Source organism: Anguilla anguilla, chromosome 8 (assembly GCF_013347855.1).
Source record: "Anguilla anguilla isolate fAngAng1 chromosome 8, fAngAng1.pri, whole genome shotgun sequence".
NCBI classification, from domain to species: domain Eukaryota; kingdom Metazoa; phylum Chordata; class Actinopteri; order Anguilliformes; family Anguillidae; genus Anguilla; species Anguilla anguilla.
This window is the reverse complement of record NC_049208.1, coordinates 44,842,437-44,869,482: the sequence shown is the minus strand read 5'-3', so window position 1 is coordinate 44,869,482 and position 27,046 is coordinate 44,842,437. Positions and strand designations below refer to the sequence as shown.

Genomic DNA, 27,046 nt, shown 5'->3' with positions numbered 1-27,046 from the left:
TTTGCGGAAGATGTCTTCCAGATTGTGGTAGTAGTGTAGTCTTAGTAGGAACGACCGGAATGATTCATGAGGTTCAGGCCGTTGTCGGAGGGTTCTATGGGCTCTATGGATAAGTGGTTTCTCCTCTAGGGAGAGTACCTCCTGCAGTTGGTTTGGGCCCTTCTTTCCCCTTGGGTATTCCAATGATTCTGATGTTGTGCCTTCTTCAGCGGCCTTCCAAATCTTCACATTTTTGAGCGAGTTTCTCCATTTCTGAATTGAGATGAGTCACCTGGCGCTGTAGTGTGCTGACACTATCCGAGTGAAAAGTGGCTGATTTTTCTATCTCTTTGATAGAGTTGCTATGTGATGTCGATGTTGTCTTGAGTTGAAATGGATGTTTACAGCTCTTTTTTAGCCGTAGCTATTTCTTCTCTATGGGGGCGACATAGCTCAGGAGGTTAGAGCACTTGTCTGGCAATCGGAGGGTTGCCGGTTCGATCCCCCGCCCTGGGCATGTCGAAGTGTCCCTGAGCAAGACACCTAATTGCTCTGGTGAATGCGAGGCATCAATTGTAAAGCACTTTGGATAAAAGCGCTATATACATGCATTCCATTTACCATTCTCTTAAATCTGTATACACACTCTTGATACGACTGTCAATGGTAGCACATATGTCACTCTTGATTTGGGCCATGTCGTTCCATAGTGCTGTGATGGCAGCTAGCACTGCTCTGTTGGGCGGATCTCTTCCTCATTCGTCTCGTCAGGCACGGTGCTTGGTCTGGGCCTTGTTCGTTTTGTTCATTTTTCTTGTTTCTAGGCTTCACCATGTTGAATTTTCTCTCTGAATTTTGTTCTTAATGTTAATTGCATTTCAAAAGTACTTTGGGGGGTGGATATAGCTGTGTTTTTGTATATTTAAAATGTTAATTTGTCGGAGCTATTGGGAAACGCGCCTTACTCCTCCATTGCTCAACAGCGCCCCCCAAGGAAACATTCTTTGATATGACCCCTGTACCAGTGACAGCATAGGTAACGTAAAATGTGTGTTATGAGTGATGTTATGCCACTTAAAAATTGCACTAGATTGACAAAGGATGTCACGTTCATATAGCCTATGGTATGGTCATGATTGGCACATCGTGCCTTCTCCTCTTAAAAGACCGAGGGAAGCAAGCTAACAGCTAGTTGCAAATAGCCCTGTGCATTCTCTTGAATTAATGGTATTTGAATGGCGGAATTTAGAGAAGCTCCTTCAGTTGTTTCGGCCACTTAAGTAATGATATAATATTATGCGTGTTAACTTCACCTTTTTTCTACTATTATCAATTTGTTACCTTGTGTTAATTTTTTTTTTAAAAACAACAAACGTTACTTACCCATGGATTGTGTCTCATTGACAGCAGCCATCATAACCCAGGTGAAACTATAGGTTCAGCTTTATGTTACATACCCTTATTTTTAGACTTGATTGCCAAATTATGAGTATCCGTTACCCTTAAGTAGAATAAATTAATTACTCAACCTTGCGTGCAGTTGACCACTCTGTTTTCAGTTTTCGCAACACCGTAAACTCTCTTTCCCGCAGTTACCGGCTCATGTTACAGAATTTTAAATGCGTCGATCGGATGTTTCATGTCGAAGTGCACCATGGGAGTCGTAGTTAACCTAGAAATCTCCACACACATTTGCAAATCGCCACATGCATTTGCAGATCTCTGTCACGGCAGAAATTTTGCAAAAATCACGTATAAAAAGACAATTGAGAGGCCCGCCTGAGTTGTAAATGATGATATAGACATTTACAAATCTATGTATGCATTTACAGATCTGTGTATGCATTTACAGATTTATGTACATATTCACAGATCTGTGTGCGCATTTACAGATTTGTGTATGCATTTATAGATTTATGTATGCATTTGCAACCACTTTAACCACACGTGAACTGTTTGATTACAAATCTAAAATTGCAGAGCACAGAGCCAATTCAAGAAAAAAATATGCCTTTGTCCCAAGCACTAATATTTATATATACATATATATACGAGTGAACAAACATCAGGTTTATCATGATATGGAAAAAGTGTACTTACCGCTGTTTATAGAGATAAAATCCAAAGCCTGAAAATATCAGGGCAAAAAAAGGCACAAGGATTGCTATAGCAACAGAGCTACTGTTTGTACCATGGTGTGGATTTGAGGAGTTATTACTTTCTGACATGTTCAAACCTGTGAGGGAAAAGCACACAAATATCAATAAACATGTAAAGAACAAAATGAACAAATCACTTAATTTTCTAATTGTAAAATATTTGTAATGCATGCCAATAAATTATTACAGCTACCATAAACACTTTGTGGTCCAAAATTTTGTCAATGCATTTATCACTAAATCTGTTATTAAACCACAAAGTCTTTATGGTGGCTCATTGTAAAACTAGGAACGTAAACAATCAGCATTGTACCATTGTGTTTTCATATAGAATCAGACAAATGTGTGTGCAATTGTACCATTATATATTATATAAGCAGGTTTTAGTTTAGTCGCATGGGTCGAAAATTTAACAAGCAACACAGGAACTACTTGTTCGCACAACCAGGTGGAAAACGAGAGCACTCAAAATCATGTCTGACATTTAAGCTATTTATGGTATTAGATTAAACAGTATAATTTATAACATGAAAAATAAAATGTCAAAATTTGTTTTCTGAAAAATTGCCAAAACAGGTATGAACTCTCTTAAGGTCTTACAGGGGTTTTACATTGCAAACTGTTATAATATGACAAGAGAGTTACCAGATCCATAAATATATTTGAATGCCGGCTATGCTGATACTAGCCCAATAATAGCCGATGGCTTTATTTTTCCCAAATGAATGGTACCTCCAAATGACACAGCTAAGGATTCACCTAAAGATAGGGAATCACCCTGAAGTGCAACGCAACCTGACATCAAACTATAACACAGAATGATGAAAACGGTCCTTATGAGGAAAAAGTATACTGCTGCCCCCTACTGTCAGAATTCCACAAGCATTTCCCTCATCAAATACATGATTATGTTGTGATTTACAGCAATGCATAATTTAGACATTTCGGGTAGATTTGGAGATGCTGGGTACACTGCTTAGTTTTTGCTTCATAGATCTTTAGTAGTTCTACATATCCACCCTTCGACTTTATGAACTTGTGGTCAAGAAGTTTTTGATCCAGGACATGTATACTTTAACCCGCAATCTCCCAGTATTTCATTGAGAACTAAAAAAGGAGCAAATTCATTTTAGATTTTTTGCCTTGACCATGGCATTTGTGGCACTTTATTTCTTACAAAATTATGAATATAAAGTAAGCTAGTATTATAAATGGTACAAATGTATTGCTTCATTTAAGACATTTTTCTAGTCTCTGTGGTGTTCACATCTGGAGTTATAAAGCTTTAAATAGGGTAACCCCTAAATGGGCAAGGACTGACAGGTACTCTAGTGGTTGGGGTGGAGTTAACTAGCTATTGTTCCCACCCATTATCTCCCTGTGAGAAGTGTGAAAAGTTCAAGATCTTTCAAAGGGATTTTCTCTGCTACTTGATTTTAGGAGTACCAACATTCACATAAGCATATCTTCTTCAACAAGATTTCAATGTATGACACAATTGAAAGCTTATAATCTGCACTTTCATAATCTGTAAAAAACTGAAAAATCATGTGACTCAGTCGGAAATTCTGAATCACATTTCATAGCATAAGCATTCATGCATTTTGCACTAAAAAAACAAGAATGACTGCTTCACCTTCAGTCTAAATTGCATGAAAACTTCAAAGGGACTGATTAACTTTTACAACACTTCGGGATAAATACCAAAAGACCAAATCATGTGACAAAAAATGATCATTATGTAAAATTGTGCTTACCTAGTCTCTGCAGTCCAAACTGGCCATAGTCTTTACCCTGTATGAACCCTTGAAATACATAGGTTGCACCATCAGGTTCTGCTGACACCTGAATAAAGAATATCAAACAGAACATTTAGCACATTTAGTAAAGGTTATATCTTTTCATTTAAGAACATTTCATCTCTTTTCTTTAGGAGTGACAGGTTCTAGTAAGAGTAACTGGAAATAAGTACACAAAGAACATAAGAAAAGTGATGACGAGAACAGGTCATTCAACCCAACTTGGCTTTTTTTGTAATTATTTTTAAAATGTTTTTTTTTTATTGGGTGTATTCGCTATGGTTTAAGCATGCCCATAGACCTCAATAGCATTAATGTACATAGCTCTGAAAATACATCCTTTGTGGCATTTCTTACAAAGTGCTTTGAGTGAAACCCAATGCGTCATTAACAAGAAACAACAACTTCATCTTCCTGTGTTACCTAGTACCAACAAATTATAACAGACTTACAAAGCCGTCCATTGACCATGTTTCCTCTTTGATCTTGCTCAACGTGGTATGTGTAGATGCTTTCACATGGTATGTAAACAGCATCAACCGTGCTTCTTGGCTTTTATAAACTCCTGAGTTTTAGGGGAAAAGCAACACATTAATACCTGACATGTTCAGACAAATATTAGAAAATCATCAAGTGACTCCTTGTGGCTTAAGGACACTTATGCACATAAATAATTATAATAAAAGCTAAATATCAAGTCCTAGGGGTTGCTTTGTTTGTTTGCCAAAGATTCAAGTGATAAAGTAATAAGTGCGAATCCGCAATAGCTGCGACCACACACGCGCATGCATCCATGTGTGTGTGCATCCACGCACACACCCTCACAAAAACATGTGACCTCTTCTCTGGCCCATGACCAACCTTTCCACAAAATCTTGTGCAAATCTGTAAATCCATTCGGGAGTTATGCGCCTTTTTGTGATAGGCCACACCCATCGCCATGGCCCCTCTTGGTCAATCGGCCTTGAAAGTTACTCAGCTCTACCTTCGGTCATGACCAACGTCCATGCCAAATTTCAGCCTCTTGGGGCAAAAACTGCTATGGGGTGGGACACTTTCTGTGGACCAACCGACCAACCAACCAACCGACCGATAGACAGAGCTATAGAGCTGCGGTCGCAGCTAAAAAAGGAAAAAACAACACAGCAAAGCGACATAGCTCAGGAGGTAAGACCGATTGTCTGGCAGTCGGAGGGTTGCCGGTTCAAACCCCGCCCTGGGCATGTCGAAGTGTCCTTGAGCAAGACACCTAACCCCTAACCCCCTAACTGCTCTGGCGAATGAGAGGCATCAATTGTAAAGCGCTTTGGATAAAAGAGCCATATAAATGCAGTCCATTTACCATTCTTACAACCCCTTAATATAGCTGCAAATGACAATTAAGGGTACAAGCCTATTATAACAGTCATGAAGATGAGAGTAAATGTATTGTCTCTCAACTTTAGGTCTTTGGAATAAAGTTTGATGAATTCCAAGTGTATCATGCGCTTTAGCTCCAGAGAAAACATTTCTGACAAGGCAGAATATTCTGGTTTGTGTGGTTTTTTTCACAAAGTCACTTTTTTGTTGTGAACACTTAGAGCCACATGTACTACATAAAACCTGCAGTGCAATTTATGCCCGGATGAGTATATGTTGGTGCGTCTGCTGTCTGCTTCATGTAGTTAATAAAATTAACATCTTATTCACTAAGACAACAGCTACTTACACAATCAGTGAATAGGACTGCCTACTAATTTCATTTTGTGTATGAAGAAGAGCTTAAAAGGTGCAGTTAAAAAAAACTCCTGAACATCTTCACTGGATGTGGGGATATTGATGTATAATTCTGGTGTGACGTAAGAGCGTATTAAGCACGACAGACAGCTCTGGTCAAAATATGTACTGTGATATTCCAGGTGTGGCAGTAGTTGTCGATTGAATTAGTCTAGATGCACGAGAGTGTACACTCCTGGGGGGAAAAAAAAGGGCCATTTCTCCTTAATATTTTTTCCATTGAGTTCCACTGGAAAATTAATCAGGAGAAACAATGCTTGTAGTATCTACTGCATATCTGGCAGCAGCATGGTGTTTTGAGGCTCATTTGATACCTTGGACCCTTGATGACTTAAAACCATTTAGCCAACAAATGTGTTCCATACTGTATCAGCATAATTTACAGCTGAATCTAGTCCCACCCCCCAATTCCCATAGAGATCCATTCAAATGCAAAGAGTTTTTGTATCGCTTGTAGGACAACCTGAAAATAAGATATCCAGACTCTGTTGATGTTGATAGGTCACAGACATCAGGAAGTCATGGCATGTAAATGATATGCAACCAAATACAAAACATGACTCTCTTATTTAACATTGTTAATTTGTCTACTGTATAAGTGAATTTCCCTGTTTCTGTGTTTTCCCCAAACAGTTCACAGAAAAAAGTAAACAAGCAAATGGTGGCATAGGAGGTCTCAGGAGTGCATTTGTTTCATTTTTGCAAATTTTCTGACCAATGATTTGTTGTTAAGACCATTAACAGCTTAATTTTTTTCCATTTTGGGCTTGGCCCATTTTTTTTTGCCCAGGAGAGTAATGTTGCCAGGAGCATGACTATTGTTGGGATGGAACGGGAACATTGTGTGTGAGGTTCTAGGTCATCTTATATTTCTCCCAAAATTGTAATTACAGTGGTTTAGGGGTTTATTTGACGCAAATACCTCTACGGTAGGGGTTCTGCTGGCCAGTGGGAAATACTTGTGGGGGTCTGATAGTAGGTCTGATAGCAGTGTCATTTTTCCTCATAAGGAGATCTTCCTTTGTTCTCCATCTGCCTGGGTTGAGCAATCTCACCATGCTGGAATGGCGGCCACTATGGGGCTTGCGTGATGGGGTTAAAGGGGTTTTTTGCCAGGAACAAGCAATCTAGATGGCTTGTGACTTGTGATCTAAAGAGACACTTTTGTTATGTATGTGTTTGGGAAACCCATGTTATTTTGTGTTTGGGAAACCCATGTTATTTTAAGAGTGATTGTAAGAGGCATTTAAAGAGGTTCTTAGCATTAAGAGGCTTTTGGGAAACCAACCACAGATCTGTTATTTATTGCTCACACATTTTTCATTTATTATAGAAATGTTATTTAAAAATAATTATTTCCCTGTTGTGTTGTTTTATCCATGCCTTTTTGTTTGCATTTTAAAAGTGTGAATGCTTTAAATTAGTCTTTAAAGCTAGTATAAAATACATGATGATTGCATTAGCTAGTCAGATTGCTGTGTACTTTAACCTTCAGCTGGGATTTTACATTTATGAAGCTTAGCTTAATAAATTAAAGCAGTGATTTAGTATTGTATGCTAATTTTCATATACCTAAATACTGTATGATTGGCTGTCATTTTGCCATCTTTGAACATAGAAACCTTTCCTTCTCAATTTAATTAGCAGTTGAACATAGTGTCCTTGTTCCAAATGGCATCTAGATCAGACTGAAGCTTCATGAGAAAAATATTTTTAAGTTTTAGTATTTTTCTGAGGGAATGGCGGACAATGCTAAATATCCTATTTTTATATTGGCCATATTTTTAAAGCTATCGACACTAACTTTTTGTCTAGTTCAAACCATGTGGCCTTTGATGCAGAATGTGTTTCACAGCCGAAGACCATGTCTGGAATTAATTACAGTGATTTTAACGTACATGCCCAAATGAGTCAAATTGATTGGCTCGCCATTTATTGAAGTATCAACTATTATACTTCATAATTTAGTTAGGGACTAGTAGAATGATGGTTCACACCAAAACTGACCTTAACTGGATGTTAAGTCAGCTTATAGATCACTGGTAGTAATTGAACCCAATAAATACCTAGTTAGCTAATGAAAAAGCTAGCTAGTACAGATTACAACAAATTGACCACCTATCTTAAAAAGGTGTCATTCATAAGTGTTATCTTCATATTAACTGTTACATTCAATAAATTCATCAATAAATGCATGTTGTTTTCTTCCTCTGAAATACTGTAAGCCATTTCTGTCAGAACATCATTAGAACCACCTTACAAGTACAAATCACCTGTAACTATGGATGTAGCTGCAAAACTAAGTGGAGACATTACATGCTGTATGATAAAACACGAATTAATGTGAACAATGGTTTCTTTGAAAGAAACTTTGCTTACCTGAAAGCAGCAGCTCCACATTGCTGTTGGATAATGTTACATTAACTCTACCCGTGGTTGTGTTAAAGCTTGTAATCATCAAAGTCATAGGTTGCTTCCGTCCCTTGTATTTATATGAGCCTTTCCAGATGTAATTTGGAGCAAAGACATCATCGGGAACTGAAAAAGTCACAGAAAAAAGTACCTTTTTTTCAAAATTTAACTGTCAGATTACAAATCTAAAACTGTGGGGTTCAGAGCCAAATCAAGAAAAAATGTCTGCCTCCAACATTATTGAGGGCACTTTACATAAATAGCATGAAAACAAAGTTCTTCATAACAGTAATCATACAACTTACCATTTAGATTTGGACTGGGTGTTCCAGGTACAGGCTTAGGGATTTTCTCAGATAATTTGGAGCCTGCTAAAATAAATACAAAAATACATTGGGCATATTTATTTTCAGCCCAAATCCTCATTTATGTGAATATACATTGATGGGGGGGGGGGGGGGGGGGGAAACACAATTTCAATTCTATGGTTTTACATATTAGGGCACAACTAACCATTAGTCGTCCTCACCAAGTCCCAAAAGTAGTTCAGTCAGGAAAACTCACATATTAAAAATATTTACACGAATATGGAAATACTTTTTTTGGTTTTGCGTTGAATAGATCTGCCTCAAGTATTAGTGCACCAGCGTGCACTACCCTATCTAACAGGGAGTACTATGCATCTCCCCTACTAAACAGGAGGAATACCAGAAGACCCCCCAGTATCTAGAGGCAGATCTGAACAATAAACAAAGACTAAAACTGTGTGTACAGCAGAGCGCCTGGCATTTCCTGAACAATCAGGATGCCCATTCTGATATCCCTCCAGCACAGAGATGGAACACAAGGTGTGATCCTGGACCAGACGCTGGCCATGCTAACATTATGTGATAGTAAACTATGTGTACAGCAGAGCACCATCTGCTTCCTGTAATCAGGAAGACCATACCAATTTCCCTCCAGCTCAAAGACGGAACATGAGGAGAGCACCGGTATCCCTCCAGCACGCAAGCTGAGATCCTGGATCAGCCGTTTGCCATGCCAACATAGTTATAGTGATGGTAAACTATGTGTACAGCAGAGCACCTGTTGTTTCCTGAATAATCAGGGAATCCATACCGATATCCCTTCAGTACAAAGATGGAACATTAGACATTTGGATCAGACATTTCTCCATATTAACATTTTGTGAGGCCAGGTCATGCTGACCGTATGCCTTGCACAACTTAAAAGCTATGTGTACAACAGGGCACCTGTTGTTCCCTGAAGATCAGGAAGGCCAATTCGATATTGCACTTACTAATACATAGCACCTGATGATACTGGGATCAAAAAAGAACATACTAGAACATAGTGCCCAGCAGAATTAAAATTATTTATTTTTTTGCAAGTAATAAATGTTAACAGAACACAAGAAAATGAATATCTTATTTTTGGATGATGCCCCTAGCATTGAGCCTAACATAGTGTTCAAAAGTGGCGGATGACCATGGCTTTGAGTGTGGCTGCTGAAATCTTAGGAGCTGCTGTGGTATCCTGAAGGAGAGGGGTGGAGCCTACAGCTTGCCAGAGAGGATGAGGTTTAACATGGAACCAGGAGCTTGATTGAAACCCTTGGCATTGCACCTAGTGTAGCACTCAAAAGCAAGATATGACTACCACAATGATTTTTTTTGTGTGGCCATGAGAACTTTAGGAGCTGCCACACCGATCCTGAAGGAATGGGCAATTGTAGCAGCTGTAAAGCAGCAAGAACAAGAAATGAATGAGACTGAACGCAGTTAACTAAGGTTTAATGTCATCAGGCTATTTAACTGTAAATCATTGTCTTGTATGGACCCTGAAAGGGGTCAGCACCCAATTGAGAAGACACCAGGTGAGTTGAGTCAACTGTTCTGATTGATTCATGAAGTGCAGTCACTATGAAAAACAGCAGACCCTGTAGCTCTCCAGGACCAGGGTTGGAGACCACTGCAATAGAGAGTGCCACATCAGTGTAAAATTCAAAGATTTTAAAGTTTTGACCAGGTCACAGAAATGAAATGCCATTTCATGGATTAAGCAGCAAAGCCTAGAACAGAACAGAATCCTTCATTTAAAACGACTGAGCAAATCATGCAGATTCATCATGATTTGAGATGTAGGGCCACATCTGAATCAGCGCACTTGCCTACCTTAGACTACACAAGTTGAGCACACTGGATGAGAAACGTACTAAGTTCAAAATTTCCTTGAAATACTTATTTCTGGTGTTTGCTAAACATATTCAGGAACATACTTTTCAGGATGAACAGCCATTTCGTTCCATAAATATGCTGCACAGCTTCATTTTAAAAAAGAAGCGCAACTCCGCTGACATTTTCCTTCAACGCACAAGCAGGGCAACACAAGGGTGGAACATCAGGACACTTCCACAGTATAGTATAGAGGATACTTATTACTTTTTCTTCTTCTTATTAATTCATTTATTTGCATATTATGCATTGCAATGGCCCACTAAAAACATGCACTATATAGTATGCTTGTATAGCAGTATGCTTAGACAGTACATATTTTACAGTTCAGAAAGGAGTTCAGAAAAATGCATGTTCCAGAATTTCAATCATTGCAAAGTTAAAATGACCCAACAGAAAATTGACTCATGTTTGGTAATGCTCTTGGATGCTACCAATGTAAAAGAGGACATGTCACAATTTGCACTTGACAAATGACAAATATAGCCACAAATAATGCAAAATAATTGTTATGTTAAAACAGTTAAATTACTAATTCTCTAAATCTACCTCCCCTTTCATGACACTTGTTACGTGTCCCCCATCCCAGCACTTTTTGGTAATTTGTATTTGTCCTAATACTGTAGCTTGTTCTTCTGCCTAGTTGGCTTTGCAGAGGTTATGTCAGAATAGTGTTCACTGTGTGAACTAAACTGTGTTCTTGGCTAGAAATAGCTGTACAAAATAAGTATTGTATCTTATTGAACCTGTGTTTTGTAGTTGTCCATGACCATGAAATGCACTTTTTGTACGTCGCTTGGGATAAAAGCGTCTGCCAAATAAGTGTAATGTAATGTACTGATTACCTTGCTCTTAAAGAACATCTCTAACAACATATCCAGAAATAATTCGGAAGATACCGTCCTTCAGCTTAGACGCACAATTGCTCCACAAGGCATTTGTCAAAGTAGTTTCTTTCCTTCTACCCAAATGCAGCACACCATCAATGCAGGGAACACAAATGGTTTTGAGCAATGGCAAGCTAGAACACATTACCAAATCTGCAACTTCTAGAAAGGAATAAAGTGACTTTTAAGAAACTACTGAAACATTGGATTTGTCTCAAAAATGAATTGGATTATGTGATTAGGCTATATACGGTAGTACTGTACCAAATCCAATTGTGCAACAACACAAATTAGCAGCAATAATGTAGCCTACAAAATAGGCTATAAAATGTTCAACCAGGATCATATTGGTGTACATTCATACATGCAGTACAAGAGAAAAACAATAACTTGTGAGATGTAGCCAAAATAAAATACACCAATCAAAGGTCGTCTTCACTTCATTTCCAGTGTGGACCGAAACAGAACAAGACAATTGTTACCAGCAGTGATACAAAGTTAATTATGCAATCATATCACATCACACATCTCAAAGCGCTATAAATCTACGGCTTAACAATCAAACAGGTAATGGAAACAAACATAGTATGAAACAAGGCCCATTCTTGGCATTTCTCCCAGATGGAATCATCATTGCATTGATTAGTTAAGGCTTCCCAAGGGATTGGGATGGCAGGTGTGTCATCCTGCAAAGTTACGGCTTTTGTATGTTTTCCTTCTTTTTCCTGCCAGATTACATCATCATATGTGACGGGTGCTGGAGAAAAGGTCCGCAAGTAGCAAATCTTGAAATCGCGCTAGGAGGCAAAAAAGGTTTTTCAAATTTTTTTTTACCGTTTTCCTTTTTTTCATATTACGAAAGTTAAAGTGTTGAAGAAGTCACTCAATAGAATAAACAACATTTTTAGGGTCACTAAATACTTATAATTTGTCAGCAAAGTCGGCTTGTTTTAGTGATTCTTACAGCCAGGTTTTGGAGGCGTGATGGGGGTGCAGTTTAATTAGCATGTTTGATTTCGTTGGCTATTGTCACTTTGTTTCGGTCAAGCCACCGCCCATAAACAAAGCCCTGTGGTAGTAGCCTATGTTTGTTTACTGTGTGCAGATGACATCATTCTCTTGGCCTCATCATACTGTGACCTTCGATGAACACTAGAGCAGTTTGCAGCAGAGTGTGATGCGGTCGGGATGAGGATCAGCACCTCCAAGTCTGTGGCTATGGTCTTCTCCTGGAAAAAGATGGTTTGCCCTCTTCAAGTGAGGGAGGAGCAACTGCCCCAGATGGAGAAGTTCAAATATCTTGGGGAATTCATGAGTGAGGGAAAAAGGTATTTGGAGATCGATGACTGTCTAGATCAGGGGTGTCAAACTCAAATACACAGTGGGCCAAAATTTAAAACTTGAACAAAGTCGCGGGCCAACATTGAACAAATGAACCTTTTAATATGGACCCAAACAAGTTTTGCTTTAACATTGAATATGGAACAAGCAACGCTTATTACTATACAATATATAACAATAGTGCAGACATGCAAAATCGAATTTCAAATAAAAAAACACATCAATGGCATTAATTTATTAAATGAAATTTAAATAAAAATCGTATGCCTCTTTTCTATTTGCAGCCTTCTGATTTAAATATCAAAATAAACTTTTTCCACAGGCTAATAATTTTAAAAATAAAACAATAATAAATCAATCAACCATTCAAGCCCATGCCTTGGAGTAGCAAGAAAAAATGCATAAAGAAAAGGTTAATTATTGCTCAGTTTGCTACACACTGATCTAATCTGATTTACCCAAGCCAGATACCTGGCATCTCTTCTTGGATGCTAGTTCACCAATGCCTGGGCTCAGGCTCTGAGCTGAGGAAATCCTCAGTATCGAGCGAAGGTGTTCATCAGTCAGACGTCTCCTGTGAGATGTTTTAGTCATCTTCATCGAGGAGAAAAGTTGCTCACATAGATAAGTGCTGCCGAACATGGAGAGCATCTGAGCAGCTGAGATGTCACACAGAAAGGCCAGCTCACACAGAAACTTTTGCTCCCGGAGCTCTGCTGTGTCCTTCCTTTGCTTTCCAGAAACTGACATTACTGCGGAGGACTGAGCTACAGTAGGGGCTACAATCTGTGGTCACTGGGGTGGGAGGTGGCGTCTCCGACCACGGTCCACCTGTGCGAAGTCAGAAAATGCACGCATCCCATTTTGTAGTGGTTTCATTATAGCGTGTGCTATTTACAGCTGCACTAGACGACCATAAAATAATCCTCCTCTGAAGTTTTGCGGTAGCCGAGTCATTTTTACTATTTCCTTTAGCCCACTTAACCAAATAATAGTTGGCAGAAAGCGTAATCAGCTAACGCTTATTTGCTATATGTGGTAGTCCAGTAGCCTATGCTAAAACAGTTCGCAACTTCGGCTACCAAGCCATTTGACTAGCTAGCTAACCCTAACCGGCAAATATTCCATCTGTCAAACGTGTTTGACGGCTTGTCAGTCGTGTACATTCCGTAAATGTCTACCTGGGCTATGCTGCACGAATGTGACAAAGCTAGAAGCTAGCAAGAAAATAATAATTAGAAATTCAATGTACATTATTTTTGTCTTTATGCAACAGGTGGAAAACTTGCTCTTCAAAGTGCGTTGTCATATTTACACGCCTGTAAATCAGTTATTAAAATACTTGGTAGATTTGTTAATCACCGCTGACAGTGTTAATTTTTATTCGGTAAAAAGTGACTTGCGAACGATCGGTCAGCTAGCGTCACCCAGCAAGTAAACACCACAAACGGCGATGGAGTAGTTGCAGTTAATGGCTCATTAACTGATTGTGGCGAAAACCTACGACGATAACTTGCTTGGTTAACAGCAGGTCTACCAGACAGTTATATGAAAATTAGCCTAGTCAAATCACCAGTAGCCTACAAATCTCTGATTGATTGACCATCAGTGCAGTCGATGTTCTTCCCCTGTAGTTCATATTGCTAATGCGTGAGCTAACCATGGATAGCTTACCTAGCTCACTGGCAAGCTGATATGCTAGCTAAGCATATTCGTTTTGCCGAGAAACATGAGAAACATAGATGGAGGATAACTGAACATAATTGTATTATTAATGTCATACATATAACGTGATTACATGACACAGTACAGTCACGGATGGAAATTAAACTCCGTAAACATTTGATCGTATATTTTAAAACTTAACGGCAGACAGTCAGCTAGCCTCAAGTTCGTTCTGCAATCGTTCGTTCAGGTTGATGGGCTTTTCCGCACCGGACTGTCAATCACATAGTAAAAATCACAAGACCGCTTAACTCTATGGTTTTGGCTCCAAATCGAGAACATGGCCGCGCCGCCATTGAGCTTCAAAACGTGTTTTACAGACCCACGGAGAGGCAATGGGTGACGTCACAGTATCTTTGTCCATATTTTTTACAGTCTCTGAGCAAGGCACGCAGTAATGGCGGCGCTGCTTTACTTCCGGGTTTCGCCGGATTTGTCTATAATACTGGCGGGCCAGCTCTAGTAGTCATTTGGGATTGCATCGCGGGCCAAATATAATTACACTGCGGGCCAAATTTGGCCCGCGGGCCAGAGTTTGACACCCATGGTCTAGATGCAGCGGCCGCAGTAATGCCGGTACTGTATTGGATGGTGAAGAAGGAAATGAGCCGAAAGGCAAAGCTCTCGATTTACCAGTCAATCTTCGTCCCTACTCTCACCTATGGTCATGAGCTATGGGTAGTGACCAAAAGAGTGAGACTGTGAATACAAGCGGCCAAAATGGGGTTTCTCTGTAGGGTGGCAGGGCTTACTCTCCTTCATATAGGGTGAGGAGCTCAGCTACCCAGGAGGACCTCAAAGTAGAACCGCTGCTCCTCCGCTTTGAAGTCAGTTGAGGTGGTTCCAGCATCTGATAAGGATGCCTCCTGGGCACCTTCCTCTGGAGGTGCACCAGGCTCGGCCACCGGGGAGGAGACCCAGGGGTAAACCTAGGAGGGATTATATACAATGGCTGGCCTGGGATCGCACCTTGGGATCCACCGGGATGAGTTAGCGGAAGTCGCTTGGGAGAGGGACATCTGGGCTGTTCTACTTGCCCCTTTGGTTGCCACCGCATCCCTGACCTGGACCAAGGGGTTTAGAGAATGGATGGATGGATAAACTGAACCTCTCGATTTTACAGTTTATAGTGTTACGTTCGGATTTCCATTTTCTCAAGGGAGAAGTGTCCAGTGGCTACAGCACCCCAGGGGTCAAATATAGAAAAATATTAATGCAGAAAAAATGTAGACTGTGGAAATCTGAGGGCACTTTATTCACTAATAAAAAAAATCCCTTCTGGGGATATTTTGAATAAGAAAGCGAGCACCGTTTTTTCCCTTTTTTTAGTGACATTTTGCTTATTGTAGAATTCCTCAGGATGCTGGCAGCTTAACATTTTAGGACAGCTAAATATATGATATCACGAATACATAATAACTGAATAACATGTAAAACATTTCACAGCAATTTTTTATTATAACAAAAGTGTAATAATACCTTCAATGATTTTTTATAATGACCCACTTGACTTCGCTGCAACCTTAGGTGCAGGCACAAATGCTCATAAACAAAGTCAAGTGACCTGTTATAGTGAGCCCAGATGCCAATTTTGTTTTAATGTTTGTGCGTGTAACGACCATGAATACATTGCCAGCAGAAAGTGTCACCTCCCTCTGCAACTACAGTGGAAGAGGGAAGCGGATAATAAATCATATTGAAGGAAACAGCCATTATTTTCTGACAAGTTAAGTATTTATATGTTGTTATTTGAGTAGCATTTATGACATTGAGAAAAATAAACAGTCAAAATACATTTTGTGAAAATTTGCCAAAACGGGTTTGACATTCCTATTAGGGTCTTATGAGTTTTATGTAGTAAACTGTTGTAATACCTCAAGAGAGTTCGCGGATCTATAAAAATATTTGAATTACTGATATGCTGATACCAGCCCAATATTAGTTATTAGTGCTGTATTTTTCCAAAATGTTACGTTATCTTAAAAACACAGAGCTAAACTTTCATTTTAAGATAGCGAATCACCCCGAAATGGAATGTGGTGTGACGTCAAGTACAATGCAGAATGGTGGAAGCAGTCCTTTTGAGGAAAAATTACACTCTGCCGCCCCCTACTGTCAGAACCCTGCAAACATTTCCCTCTGGCTGGCAGAACCTTTGCCGCAGAGGCAAATGTGTCAAATGAAACCAGTAACCACTGTATGTAACTAGATGCCTGAGTTTGGAGAGATTTTATATTGAATTCTTTTCTCCCCCAATGCTGTTACTGTTCATAATTGTAACTTAGCTAGCTTGGTCATTCATCAGCATTTATTTCAATCAGGAACAGAATTACATGATGTAGCTACATGTAGCCAACTTCACTAACAAAGCCAATAAAGTTGCAAATAAAGCCACCCTGTCCTTATATTTTCATTTACTGGTACAGCTATTCTGCACCTCTGATGAAATCATAACGACATTTTGTTTTAATTTCATCCCACCTTTTAGTGGGATACATCTGTGATGTACGTACACGAAACAGCTAATGAGTACTGACATGTCAAATTTGTTTAAAGTAAAATTTCATAGTGCTAGGCTTAATATCTTCTGAATGAATTAGAAAAATCTGAAATCTGTAACATTTATGGCCCTCCCTTACTCTAACACGCTGATGATGTCTCGTCTTATGAATAGACATGCTCATCTTTTTCTGGATTTAGCTTAACACCCGCTTTTCGCAGACATTAAAAAACAGCAATTACCTTTGTCGCAATGATCACCAGCCACGATATATCAGCTCTAGCAGGTCATATGCATAAATTTCCATTCTTGCCTCTTGATATTTTTGCGGTCTAACATCAGAATGCCCTTAAATACATGTGCATTAACCCATACACACAAATTCTATTTTGAACGTCTATAAAAGCCCCACAAATCCTTATGGTCCTAAATATAGTATAACCCCTTTAAACAAAACATACATTGCTAATGACACCTGGGTCAGGCAAAATGTGACTACAGTAGTTTGTTAGAATTCCACACGATAAAGCAATATGCACCCTGTAAAGCATCTGACTTTTCAGACGTTACTTCTCATGCTTGTTGCTGCTTCTAGTGCTTTCCTGGTTTAATAAATGCGCACAATGACTCAAGATACTCCTGGTCTGTCCCTCACTGAAATCCCTGCAATATATTGTCATTGCCAGAACAAGTCAGTAGAGTGTGTATTCCATCCAACAGTTTTTATACAAACTTTGAATTTGTGCATAAGTAAATCTGAGTAGAAATTTCTGAAATTCAAAAAAAACATTTTTTATTTCTTATAGCCCCAATTAGACACCAGCTGTAACAAAGCAGATGTAATCTAGGCCTGCCATTAAAAGTACTGATATAAAAATTACAAAAAGTTGCAAGAAATAATATTGGCTCAGTATCTTACCTCACACAAATTAAACATGCTGTATTCCAAAGCAATGCGACCTAAATGTTTTTTTCTAAAGGTTTTCCTTCAACGTACAAACAGTGAAAAAAATATTGCAATTAAACACTCCAGTGCCAAGTAAATGACCTAAAAGACTGCTGCTACTACTAGTCTATCTACGATCTACCCATCATGACTCTTGCCCCTGCTTGGAAACCCCAGATACATTACAGTATTCATACTCTTCAAGCTCATTTACATAGCTTTCGAACGTAGCTTACAGCTTCCTTATAGCTGAAACTATGGCTTAGCTATTCTATCACATACTGACTTCCACCTTGCGTCTTCGCATAGCGCATGAGTGGAAGCTTAGCACACGTTTTATTGGAGCTTCAGACTTCAATATCATGTAACTTTGGAGGTACAGTATTTGCAGGAGGCATGAAGAAATATCCCTACAGGTTTCTTTGAAAAACTCAAAGCAAGTCAAATGGAAGCTGTAATAAAGCAATGTGTGGACACACTAAACACTGAAAGATTTGTGCATTTTTGTGTTAACTGAATGCTTACTGCATTCTTTTCTGACACTGAAAAATAAATAATGTTCACTAAATGGCTGTTTTTACTGGAAAGTAAATAAAAGAAAATTTTAAAGAATGGCCAAACCCTATGGAGGACATGAGAGCCCACACAGAATGCGGACCAGAAACTAGGTTGTGCATGGCTGTGGCAGCAGAGTTGGATGGTTGTGAGCATGCTTTACCTTGACACACAGGCATCTTCCCAGTCCAGGTACCATCTGATTTGCAGACTCGGTGCTCAGACCCTCCAGACAGGAAGAATCCTGGCTGGCAGCTGTAGATCAGGGTGTACCCAAAAGATGGTAGATCCATCCCTAGCACATTGACGCTGGGTGGGCTGTCTGGCTGTTTGCAGGAATGGGCTGTGAGGAAGATGTCCTGTTATTACAAGATTGTAAATAAAATACCTCACAATAAAAAATTTTTCACCCTACCCCTCCATTCTTAATTTGCACTTTAAGTCAAAACAGTATAACCCTCCATCTGCTCTGCGATTAGTGAAATCATATGCAAAAATTTTCTTGCTCCCCTAAAGATCAAACAGACAAGGTTGCTTTATTTCTCTTTTGTTGTGATTGCAATCTGAAGCAGCACTGAATGACTTGAAGGCTGTGGTGAGTCTTTATTCAGTTCTAAAAGCACACATTATATACAGACGGGTCACAAATTAAAGGAAAAACCAACATAAAGTGTCTTAAAGTGTTGGGCCAGCACTGTTTCAATTCACCTCAGCATAGATTCAGCAAGTCTCTGGAACTCTACTGGAGGGATGGAACACCACCACCTCACTTGGTGTTTTGATGATGGTCAGTACACATAGGTGTTCAATTGAGTTGAGATCTGGTGATTGCGAAGGCCATAGCATGTGATTCAAATAATTTATAATACCTTTGAGTGACCCCTCATGCCCTGTGGGGGCAGTGGTGTAGGTTTCGTTTGATTATTGGGGGGCACACATTAAGCGGGGCGTCTGGGGGTCCACCCCCCGGAAATTTTGAGCGTCAAACTCTTCATTTCCTGCATTCTGGTGAATTTTTTATGCACCAATTTGTGCCTTTTCTGTATCAATTTATGGCGGAGATGTCTATTTATGTTAAAGGAAAACACAAAATTCAGGGGGACAAATGCACATGTTCTAAATATTGAGGGGGGGCTAACGTTAAAGAGATATTGATAGCTAAAACGAACTTGAAATTTTCAAGTTCGAACGAACTTGAAACAGCACTATCCCATAAAAATGTACTTTGAATGGTACTTGTTCAATCGAATGGTAAATGTGAAATACATTCGATTATAGTCAGTGGCACCAAAATTTTCTGTCACACCCTCAATATTTTTGTGAGACCAGGTAAAACAGAAGATGCGGAGGGAGTATTTGCATTCCACACCAGGAAGCATCACAATAGCTACAGATCAATGGTCTGCCTTGTTAAAAAAAGGCTTTCCCTGATTCTGAGACCGCGCAAAAATTTTCAAGCGCTCGTATGAAGACGGAAGCAATTGTTAACGCCGTGATAGCACCGCATTCTGTCGACATAGCTCTGAAAGCACTAGAAGACATACCTTACTGTGGTGTTTCTACTGATGGGGCAATCACGGTGTGTGAAAATATTCCCTCTGCTTATTCAGTATTTTGATTGGAAGAATGGTGGTGTGGGAAAGATCTTCAGGAAAGTATACCAGAGCACATCAGGACGACTAAAAAGTGTTAGTGAAATAGTGGATTTTTTATGGCAACTGATTTTTTTATTTTATTTTAATCTATGGCCGTGAAAAGAAACCGTGTTCTGTAAAAGGTGTTAAAAGCGAAACTATTGTTTTTATCTGTTTGTTTTTATTTTATTGTTGAGGGCCAAAAGTTGAATGGAAAGGAGTAAGATTATTTGGCCATAATGGCTATGAAGGCATTTGTTATTTGTCTTGTTAAAGAACTAGCTGTTCAATAACACTTGTTATGGTTATGGTAATGGTCGTGGACACATTTGGCAACTATTCAAATCTGCCCCCCCACCCCAGCCCCAACCTTACACTCACTGCGGGTGTCCATCTGCCCCATGACGCCATCCTGCCCCCAGTGTCCTCTTCTTTGAAAACCAAAATATGGGAAACCTATTTTCTGAAACGTTATCGATTCCGCTTGGCCACAGGTGAGTGAAACTAGGCAATCTGAACGTATAGTTGTAACGTACGTAAATTGCGTCAGAAGGATTCAGCCTTGTTATTTGCTACCTAAACTTGACAGCACACTCATTTCCGTTACCATGATTATAGCATGAAGTGTCTACTTTCAAAATCCATTTAAACCATTCACAAATGACTTATTGGGACTCTGAAGTTATAAAGCGGGATGTATCAAGTGTCCAGTGAAAACACTAACTATCAGTCAAAATTCTGAGAGAACCAACTTCCATAAATGACCGTGTAAAATCAACCAGTAAGAGTTATTATTATGATGTCACTGGTTCAGAACCCCATAAATGTAAACAGTCGAATGTTCAGTGAAATCTATCGGTTTTCGGCGCCGTCGGAGTCCGGATCTTATCATTGATGGAATTTTGGGAAAGTGCGAGCTAAAAGGCCACAAAAACAGCCAGTATCTCACATTAATATTCCATATATGTAAAATCGCTGTTCACAATACGTTAATTTAAGGCTAAACTGGCATTTTAATCACAATACTTATGTTAATTTCCAGAAATAAATTTTTTGATTGTCCTCTCTACTATCAGATATCATAGTTCATTTGTTGACAACTAGCTAGCTAACATTGACGTTAGCTGGCATATTGATAGGATTACCAACCACTGTGAGTCACTGACTTTAGCTGATGTTGTCATAAAATAAATAATTAGGCAGTGTTATAATGATCTTTTACACAGCGTGCACCCCTTAACATGTGAGAACATTGCAGCAATTTTGTGAGCTTCCTCTTTCAGAAGATAGCTATTCTGGACTTTAGTTCAAACTGGGATGTAAACACGGAATCATGTGTTGAATAAGTAATATTAGTTACTTGTAAAGTATATTAGCTCATCCAGTGAGCCCCCCAACCACCCAGGACAAACCCACAGCCACACTGACCTCCTCTGAGATGCTGGAGGACTCCAAAGTACTGCAACTCATCAGTTCTCATTGCGCAACCACCGGTCCACTTGACCCCATCCCATCTACAGTCCTCCAATCCATTTCCAGTGAGATCCTTCCCTATCTGTCCTCCAATGTTAATTCCTTCCTTGCTTCTGGTCATGTTCCCTCTGATTTTAAGATGCTCGCGTTACCCCACTCCTCAAAAAACCCACCTCAGACCCCTTTGATGTAATGAATTATCGACCCGTGTCACTTCTACCTTTTCTGTCCAAAACCCTTGAGCGAGCAGTGCTTAAACAACTAACCTCTTTTCTCCATCAGAACGACCTGCTAGACCCTTACCAGTCTGGCTTCCGATCCGGGCACTCAACCGAGACTGCCCTCCTGGCTGTGACAAAGGCACTTGCCACTGCAAGAGCCTCACGACTCTCCTCTGTTCTGATCCTCCTTGACCTGCCTGCAGCATTCGACACGGTCAACCACAAAATACTCCTCTCCACCTTAGCTGAGATGGGCATTGCTGGGACCGCCCTGTCTTGGTTTGCTTCCCATCTTGCAGATAGGTCCTATCAGGACGCCTGGTTGGGATTTACCTCTGCTTATCATCCCCTTGTTACAGGAGTACTGCAGGGATCTGCACTGGGTCCTCTGCTGTTCTCCATATACACCAAATCTCTTGGTTTAGTTATTAATTCACACGGCTTCTCCTATCATTGCTATGCAGACGACACACAACTCTTCTTTTCTTTCCCCACCTCTGCCTCACAGGTTGATAAGATATCTTCCTGCCTGGCTGACATTTCTGCCTGGATGGCCAGCCACCAGCTGAAGCTCAACCTCAACAAAACTGAGCTGCTGTTCTTCCCATACAAGACCTACTACGTGAGCTCTCAATCATGGCACCACAGTGACTACCTCTCACTCTGCATAGAGCCTGGGGGTGGTCCTGGACAACCAGCTGGACCTCAAGGAGCACATCAAGGCAACATCACGGTCCTGCAGATTCCTTCTGTACAACATCAGAAGGATTTGACCATACCTGACTACGCACTCTACCCAGCTGCTTGTCCAGGCTAGGGTGACCTCCCGCCTTGATTACTGCAACTCTTGTAAGGGAAAAGTGAGAAATTACTGTTTACAGTTTACTCGCTTTTTCTTTTCTGTATAACTGAGAATTATTGGAAATGCATAGCCCCTCCCGTGCGTGTTCCTATTTTCCCCAGAAAACTGTCTCTGTATTTCTCCATTGTTTTTAGTCACTGTGACATGATAGCCTTGAAGAAGTCAGAACGTCTAAACAAGTCTGTATCTCAGAAATCCAATGTTTTTAACCAATCAGAGACAAGCTGCAAAACAGTTTGAGACAGACAGGTTTTGGGGAAATTCCAGAACCCGCCTTTCACCTACTTGTATAAAATGAATGGCTTTTCACCTGTTCTGAAAGCTTTCATACAGACGTGTTGTGGCACTGTGTGGATTCTCCTGTACGGCCAAACAAAGGTATCTGAATTGAATATTGTGTGTAAGTGCGTTGGACTCTTCTCACAGACTGGGGGAAATTAAGGTAATTTCCACCACACTCTCCTTGCAAGCCTGCCAGCTTGTTCCATACAGCCACTACAGATGATTCAAAATGCCGCTACCCGACTCATCTACAACCTTCCCAAATTCTCCCACGCCACTCCTCTGCTGCGGTCACTCCACTGGCTACCGGTCGCTGCCAGGATCCAGTTCAAAGTCCTGACCCTCACCTACACTGCAGCCAACAGGATGACCCTTATACTTGCAGGATATGATTCGATTCTATACGCCTGCTCGACCACTCTGCTCTGTAGCAGCACGGTGCCTTGTACCCCCTCCCACCCAAGTAAAAGGATCACAGAGCTTCTCCACCCTAGCTCCCCAGTGGTGGAACAAACTCCCTGTCCCTCTTTGAACCTCTCCTTCACTACCCATCTTCCGCTGTGGTCTGAAGACTCATCTCTTCAGACTATACCTGGACTAACTACCACTAATCTGTATATAATTTCACTTTAAATCCCCCCCTTTCATGACACTCGTCACATGTACCCCCATTCCAGTACTTTTTGGTCATTTGTATTTGTCCTAATATTGTAGCGTGTCCTTCTGCCTAGTTGGCTTGGCAGAGTTTATGTCAGAATAGTGTTCACTGTGTGAACTAAACTGTGTTCTTGGCTAGAAATAACTGTACAAAATAAGTATTGTATCTTATTGAACCTGTGTTTTGTAGTTGTCCATGACCATGAAATGCACTTTTGTACATCGCTTTGGATAAAAGCGTCTGCCAAATAAATGTAATCTAATGTAAAGTGAATGACTTTTTCATGAAGTTATTCATATGTAAGGGTCTCCCCTTGAATATATATAGACCGGTACAGCACAATTCTGGGGTCTCAACGGTATTCTATTTATTTAAAATGAAAAAGGTAAAATGAAGAAACTTGAATAAAAAATAAATTCTATTTTTTTCTTTACCCCAAGTATAGGTTATTCTCACAACTTAAGGAACCGGTTCTGTGGTTTCTATTTGAAAACAAACAAAAAAAAAAACAATATGCCACAAGAACGAATGGTGGTGTGAGCTTGGCCACAACAAAAAGTAAATCTAGCTTCAGTCTCTTTTTCATTCTTTTCACTATTCACTTGCCAAACCTAATTAGCTCATTGTTATTTAGAATGGGAATCAGTAGAATGGAAATGATTCATCCATTACATTTATACAACAACAAATACGGTGCTTCACAAACAAAATCATTTTCTTTTGACAATTTTCATAAACAAGATAAAAACAAATGTATGTACCAATAAGTCACTTCCCAGATATTCTATACAAGTAATGGATTTATCTATCTTTTTTCTTATATTGGACTTTACTTACATAATTTTTTTTTTTTTTAACATTGTCCATTTCCTCTCTTCCTTAAAGTGCAAGTAGTTTTCCCCTTCTTTTCTATAGTGCAGGCCGTTCCACTGTTCTATTTACGTGAGTCCGTCTCTTGCTCCAACTTCTATAATATACAGTTCTGTTCTGTGCAATCAGTTTATATTTGACCCTTTTTGTAGAATAGCAATGTCTGTGTAGCTCTGGCAATTAATGTGATCATGCGAATCAAGCCCTGGATGTAGCATTTAGCATTCAGCGTTGCCAGTGTTCTCTGTGATCATACGTGATTATACGAATGCCTCGGTAACTTTCCTGTGTCCAGCTCTTGCTGTAACTATTATAGCAAAAGTCTACTAAGCTGAATAGATTTTTTTTTTGATTGAAACCTTTATTGCAGGGAAGTCCCACTGAGACCAACGTCTCTTTTTCAGAGGAGCCCTGGTTAAAATATAAACATTTACAGTGACAGTTTTACAGAACATAAATTACAGATTGATTAAGACACACTTAATAAGGTATCTGAACTTACAGATGTTGGTTTTCTAGTTATATGGTCACTATGGATGTGGAATCGCTTTACACCAACATTGTACACCATGAAGGCTAGAGGCTTTACAGCACTATCTTCAGCGTAGGCCAGAATAAACTATGCCCCCTGCTGATTTTCTTGTACAATTGACGGAGTGGACAGTAAACAACGTTTTCCCTTTATAGGACAAACTCTAACCGGCAACAAAAAAGGTACTGCCATTGGTGCATGCTTTGCTCCTAACTATACCAATTTATATCTCGGACTGTGGGAAGACAATTTTATACTCTGTTTCGCTAACCCTTTTTATGAGAAAATAAAATGGTATGGGAAGTATATTTATGACATTTTAATGTTGTTTTCTGGATCTGGAAAAGAACTGTTACAATTTCACAATTACGTCAACTCGCTCAATGAGAATCTCAGATTGAGCATTGGCTACAATAAAACGGAAATCAATTTCCTGGATTTGAAAATTTTAAAAACTGAGAATGCCTCACTTCACACTGCTATTCACCGAAAAAGTACAGATTGTAATACAATCCTCAGGGCAGACAGTTTTCATCCCCCTAGTTTGATTAAGAAAATATCTTTTGGACAATTTCAAAGGGCGCATGGCATCTGTGATTTGTGAGATGTACGCTAAGTTTCAGCAACGGGGATACAAGCCAAGTCTGTTAAATCAGACCCTCACCAAAGCAAAACCTCTGGAGAGAGAGATAGTCTTCTCAGTCACACAGGCCTCAAAAATCCAAACAAGTGTATTTTGTGACCCAACACAGCCAAGCTCGTGTCAAGGACATCATAAAATGCAACTGGAGCATTATTGAAAGTGATCCTACTTAGTGTGAAGTGTTCACAGAGCCCCCAGCCTTTTCTTATAGGCGGGCACCAACCCTAAAGGACAAGTTGGTATGCAGTGACCTGGCTCCCTTAACCAAGCCTAGTTGGCTCTCCAAACCCACAGTCAACCACCCATGTGGGAACTGTAATCATTGTCATCACATAGTAAAATCCAAAGTCACTGGTGGACCCAGAACGTATTTTATACATTAATTTGTCAACTGCAATACAACTTATGTAGTATATAGGTTGGAGTGTGAATGTGGTTGTTTCTATGTAGGTCAAACTAAATGTAGACTGAGGAACAGGGTGACTGAGCATGTTTATGCCATTAGGACGTCTAATGACAAATACCCAATGGCTAAACATTACAGATATTCTGGTCATGGCAGCTCCAAATCCCTTAAAGCTATGGCCCTTTAAGTGATCCCTAGTTCTCAGAGGGGTGGGGATCACAACAGGAAACCTTTTGGATTTTCCAACTTAAAGCCATGGTGTTTCCAGGTCTCAATGATGAAATAGATTATTCTCCTTTCTTATAATTTGTTTTGACTTTCTTGTGGGGGACGTGAGCTCATGTGTTTATGAACTTTTTTTTTTTCATGTGGTATGTTCTGCTACTTTACTTACTGTATGGTGTTTCATATATTGTAGTTTATATTGTGTCAATATGTGGGTATTTTCCTCCATTTCTAGTCACCTGCTCAATCTATTATGGTAATGAGCCTATGATGTCATTTCTTATATAAATTTTGTCTTTTTACTCACTACTGGTTAGTCACCCCGATGAAGGCCAGTGTGCTGTGCGTTTTTTTTAACCTTTGCTATGCATTAGTCATACAATAAAGGCTTTTTACTTTTTCACAACAAGAGTGCCGTGGTCGCTATCTTTATTCATCAACTTCCTTATTAGTCTTTGCGAACCTTATTAATGTTATTGACCAGTCACTTTTCTTGGGTAAGTGCCACACACCACTGTGGCACTGCTCACTATATCATGCAACTGACTTCTCTATTGAAGTAGCCTGGGTAGTGCATGGTAGGCTTATGCTTGACTGTCTCCATGTTTCTTTTGGTTTTAATTACAATATCAAACTGGACTGTCATTTTACACTGAACGGAATACCCACAATGTAATCACAATGGACATTCCACACACAAACGTATAACAAAATTGGCATCTAGGGCTCACTTTAACCCCTTTGTGCAATCCCCCTTAATGGACATGACGCCAGTGTCCTGAGGTTGTTCAACTCTGACTTTCAGTGTTCCTGCAACCAAACTATGAGTTGAAATACAAACTCTGTGTGCTAGCTTTATTAGTAGATGATTCAGGACAACTATGCCGAATACAGAGTTTCTAAGTACCACCATTGTCACGTCCATCG

General features: G+C 39.8%; 1 protein-coding gene across 9 annotated transcripts in view; it reads right to left on the bottom strand.

Annotated features, from left to right (window-relative positions):
* Positions 1 to 27,046, bottom strand: part of csmd3b (CUB and Sushi multiple domains 3b) — a 938,142-nt gene that overhangs the window by 12,079 nt on the left and 899,017 nt on the right. For 8 of the 9 annotated variants that reach the window (XM_035430386.1, XM_035430391.1, XM_035430390.1 and 5 more), the window contains 6 exons: positions 18,477 to 18,656; positions 8,431 to 8,496; positions 8,093 to 8,251; positions 4,390 to 4,502; positions 3,896 to 3,983; positions 2,080 to 2,215 (listed from right to left, as the gene is read on the bottom strand). In XM_035430386.1, coding sequence (XP_035286277.1) covers positions 2,080 to 2,215; positions 3,896 to 3,983; positions 4,390 to 4,502; positions 8,093 to 8,251; positions 8,431 to 8,496; positions 18,477 to 18,656 — 742 coding nt within the window. The remainder of the gene's footprint in view (positions 1 to 2,079; positions 2,216 to 3,895; positions 3,984 to 4,389; positions 4,503 to 8,092; positions 8,252 to 8,430; positions 8,497 to 18,476; positions 18,657 to 27,046) is intronic. The other variant, XM_035430384.1, reaches the window with a different exon arrangement.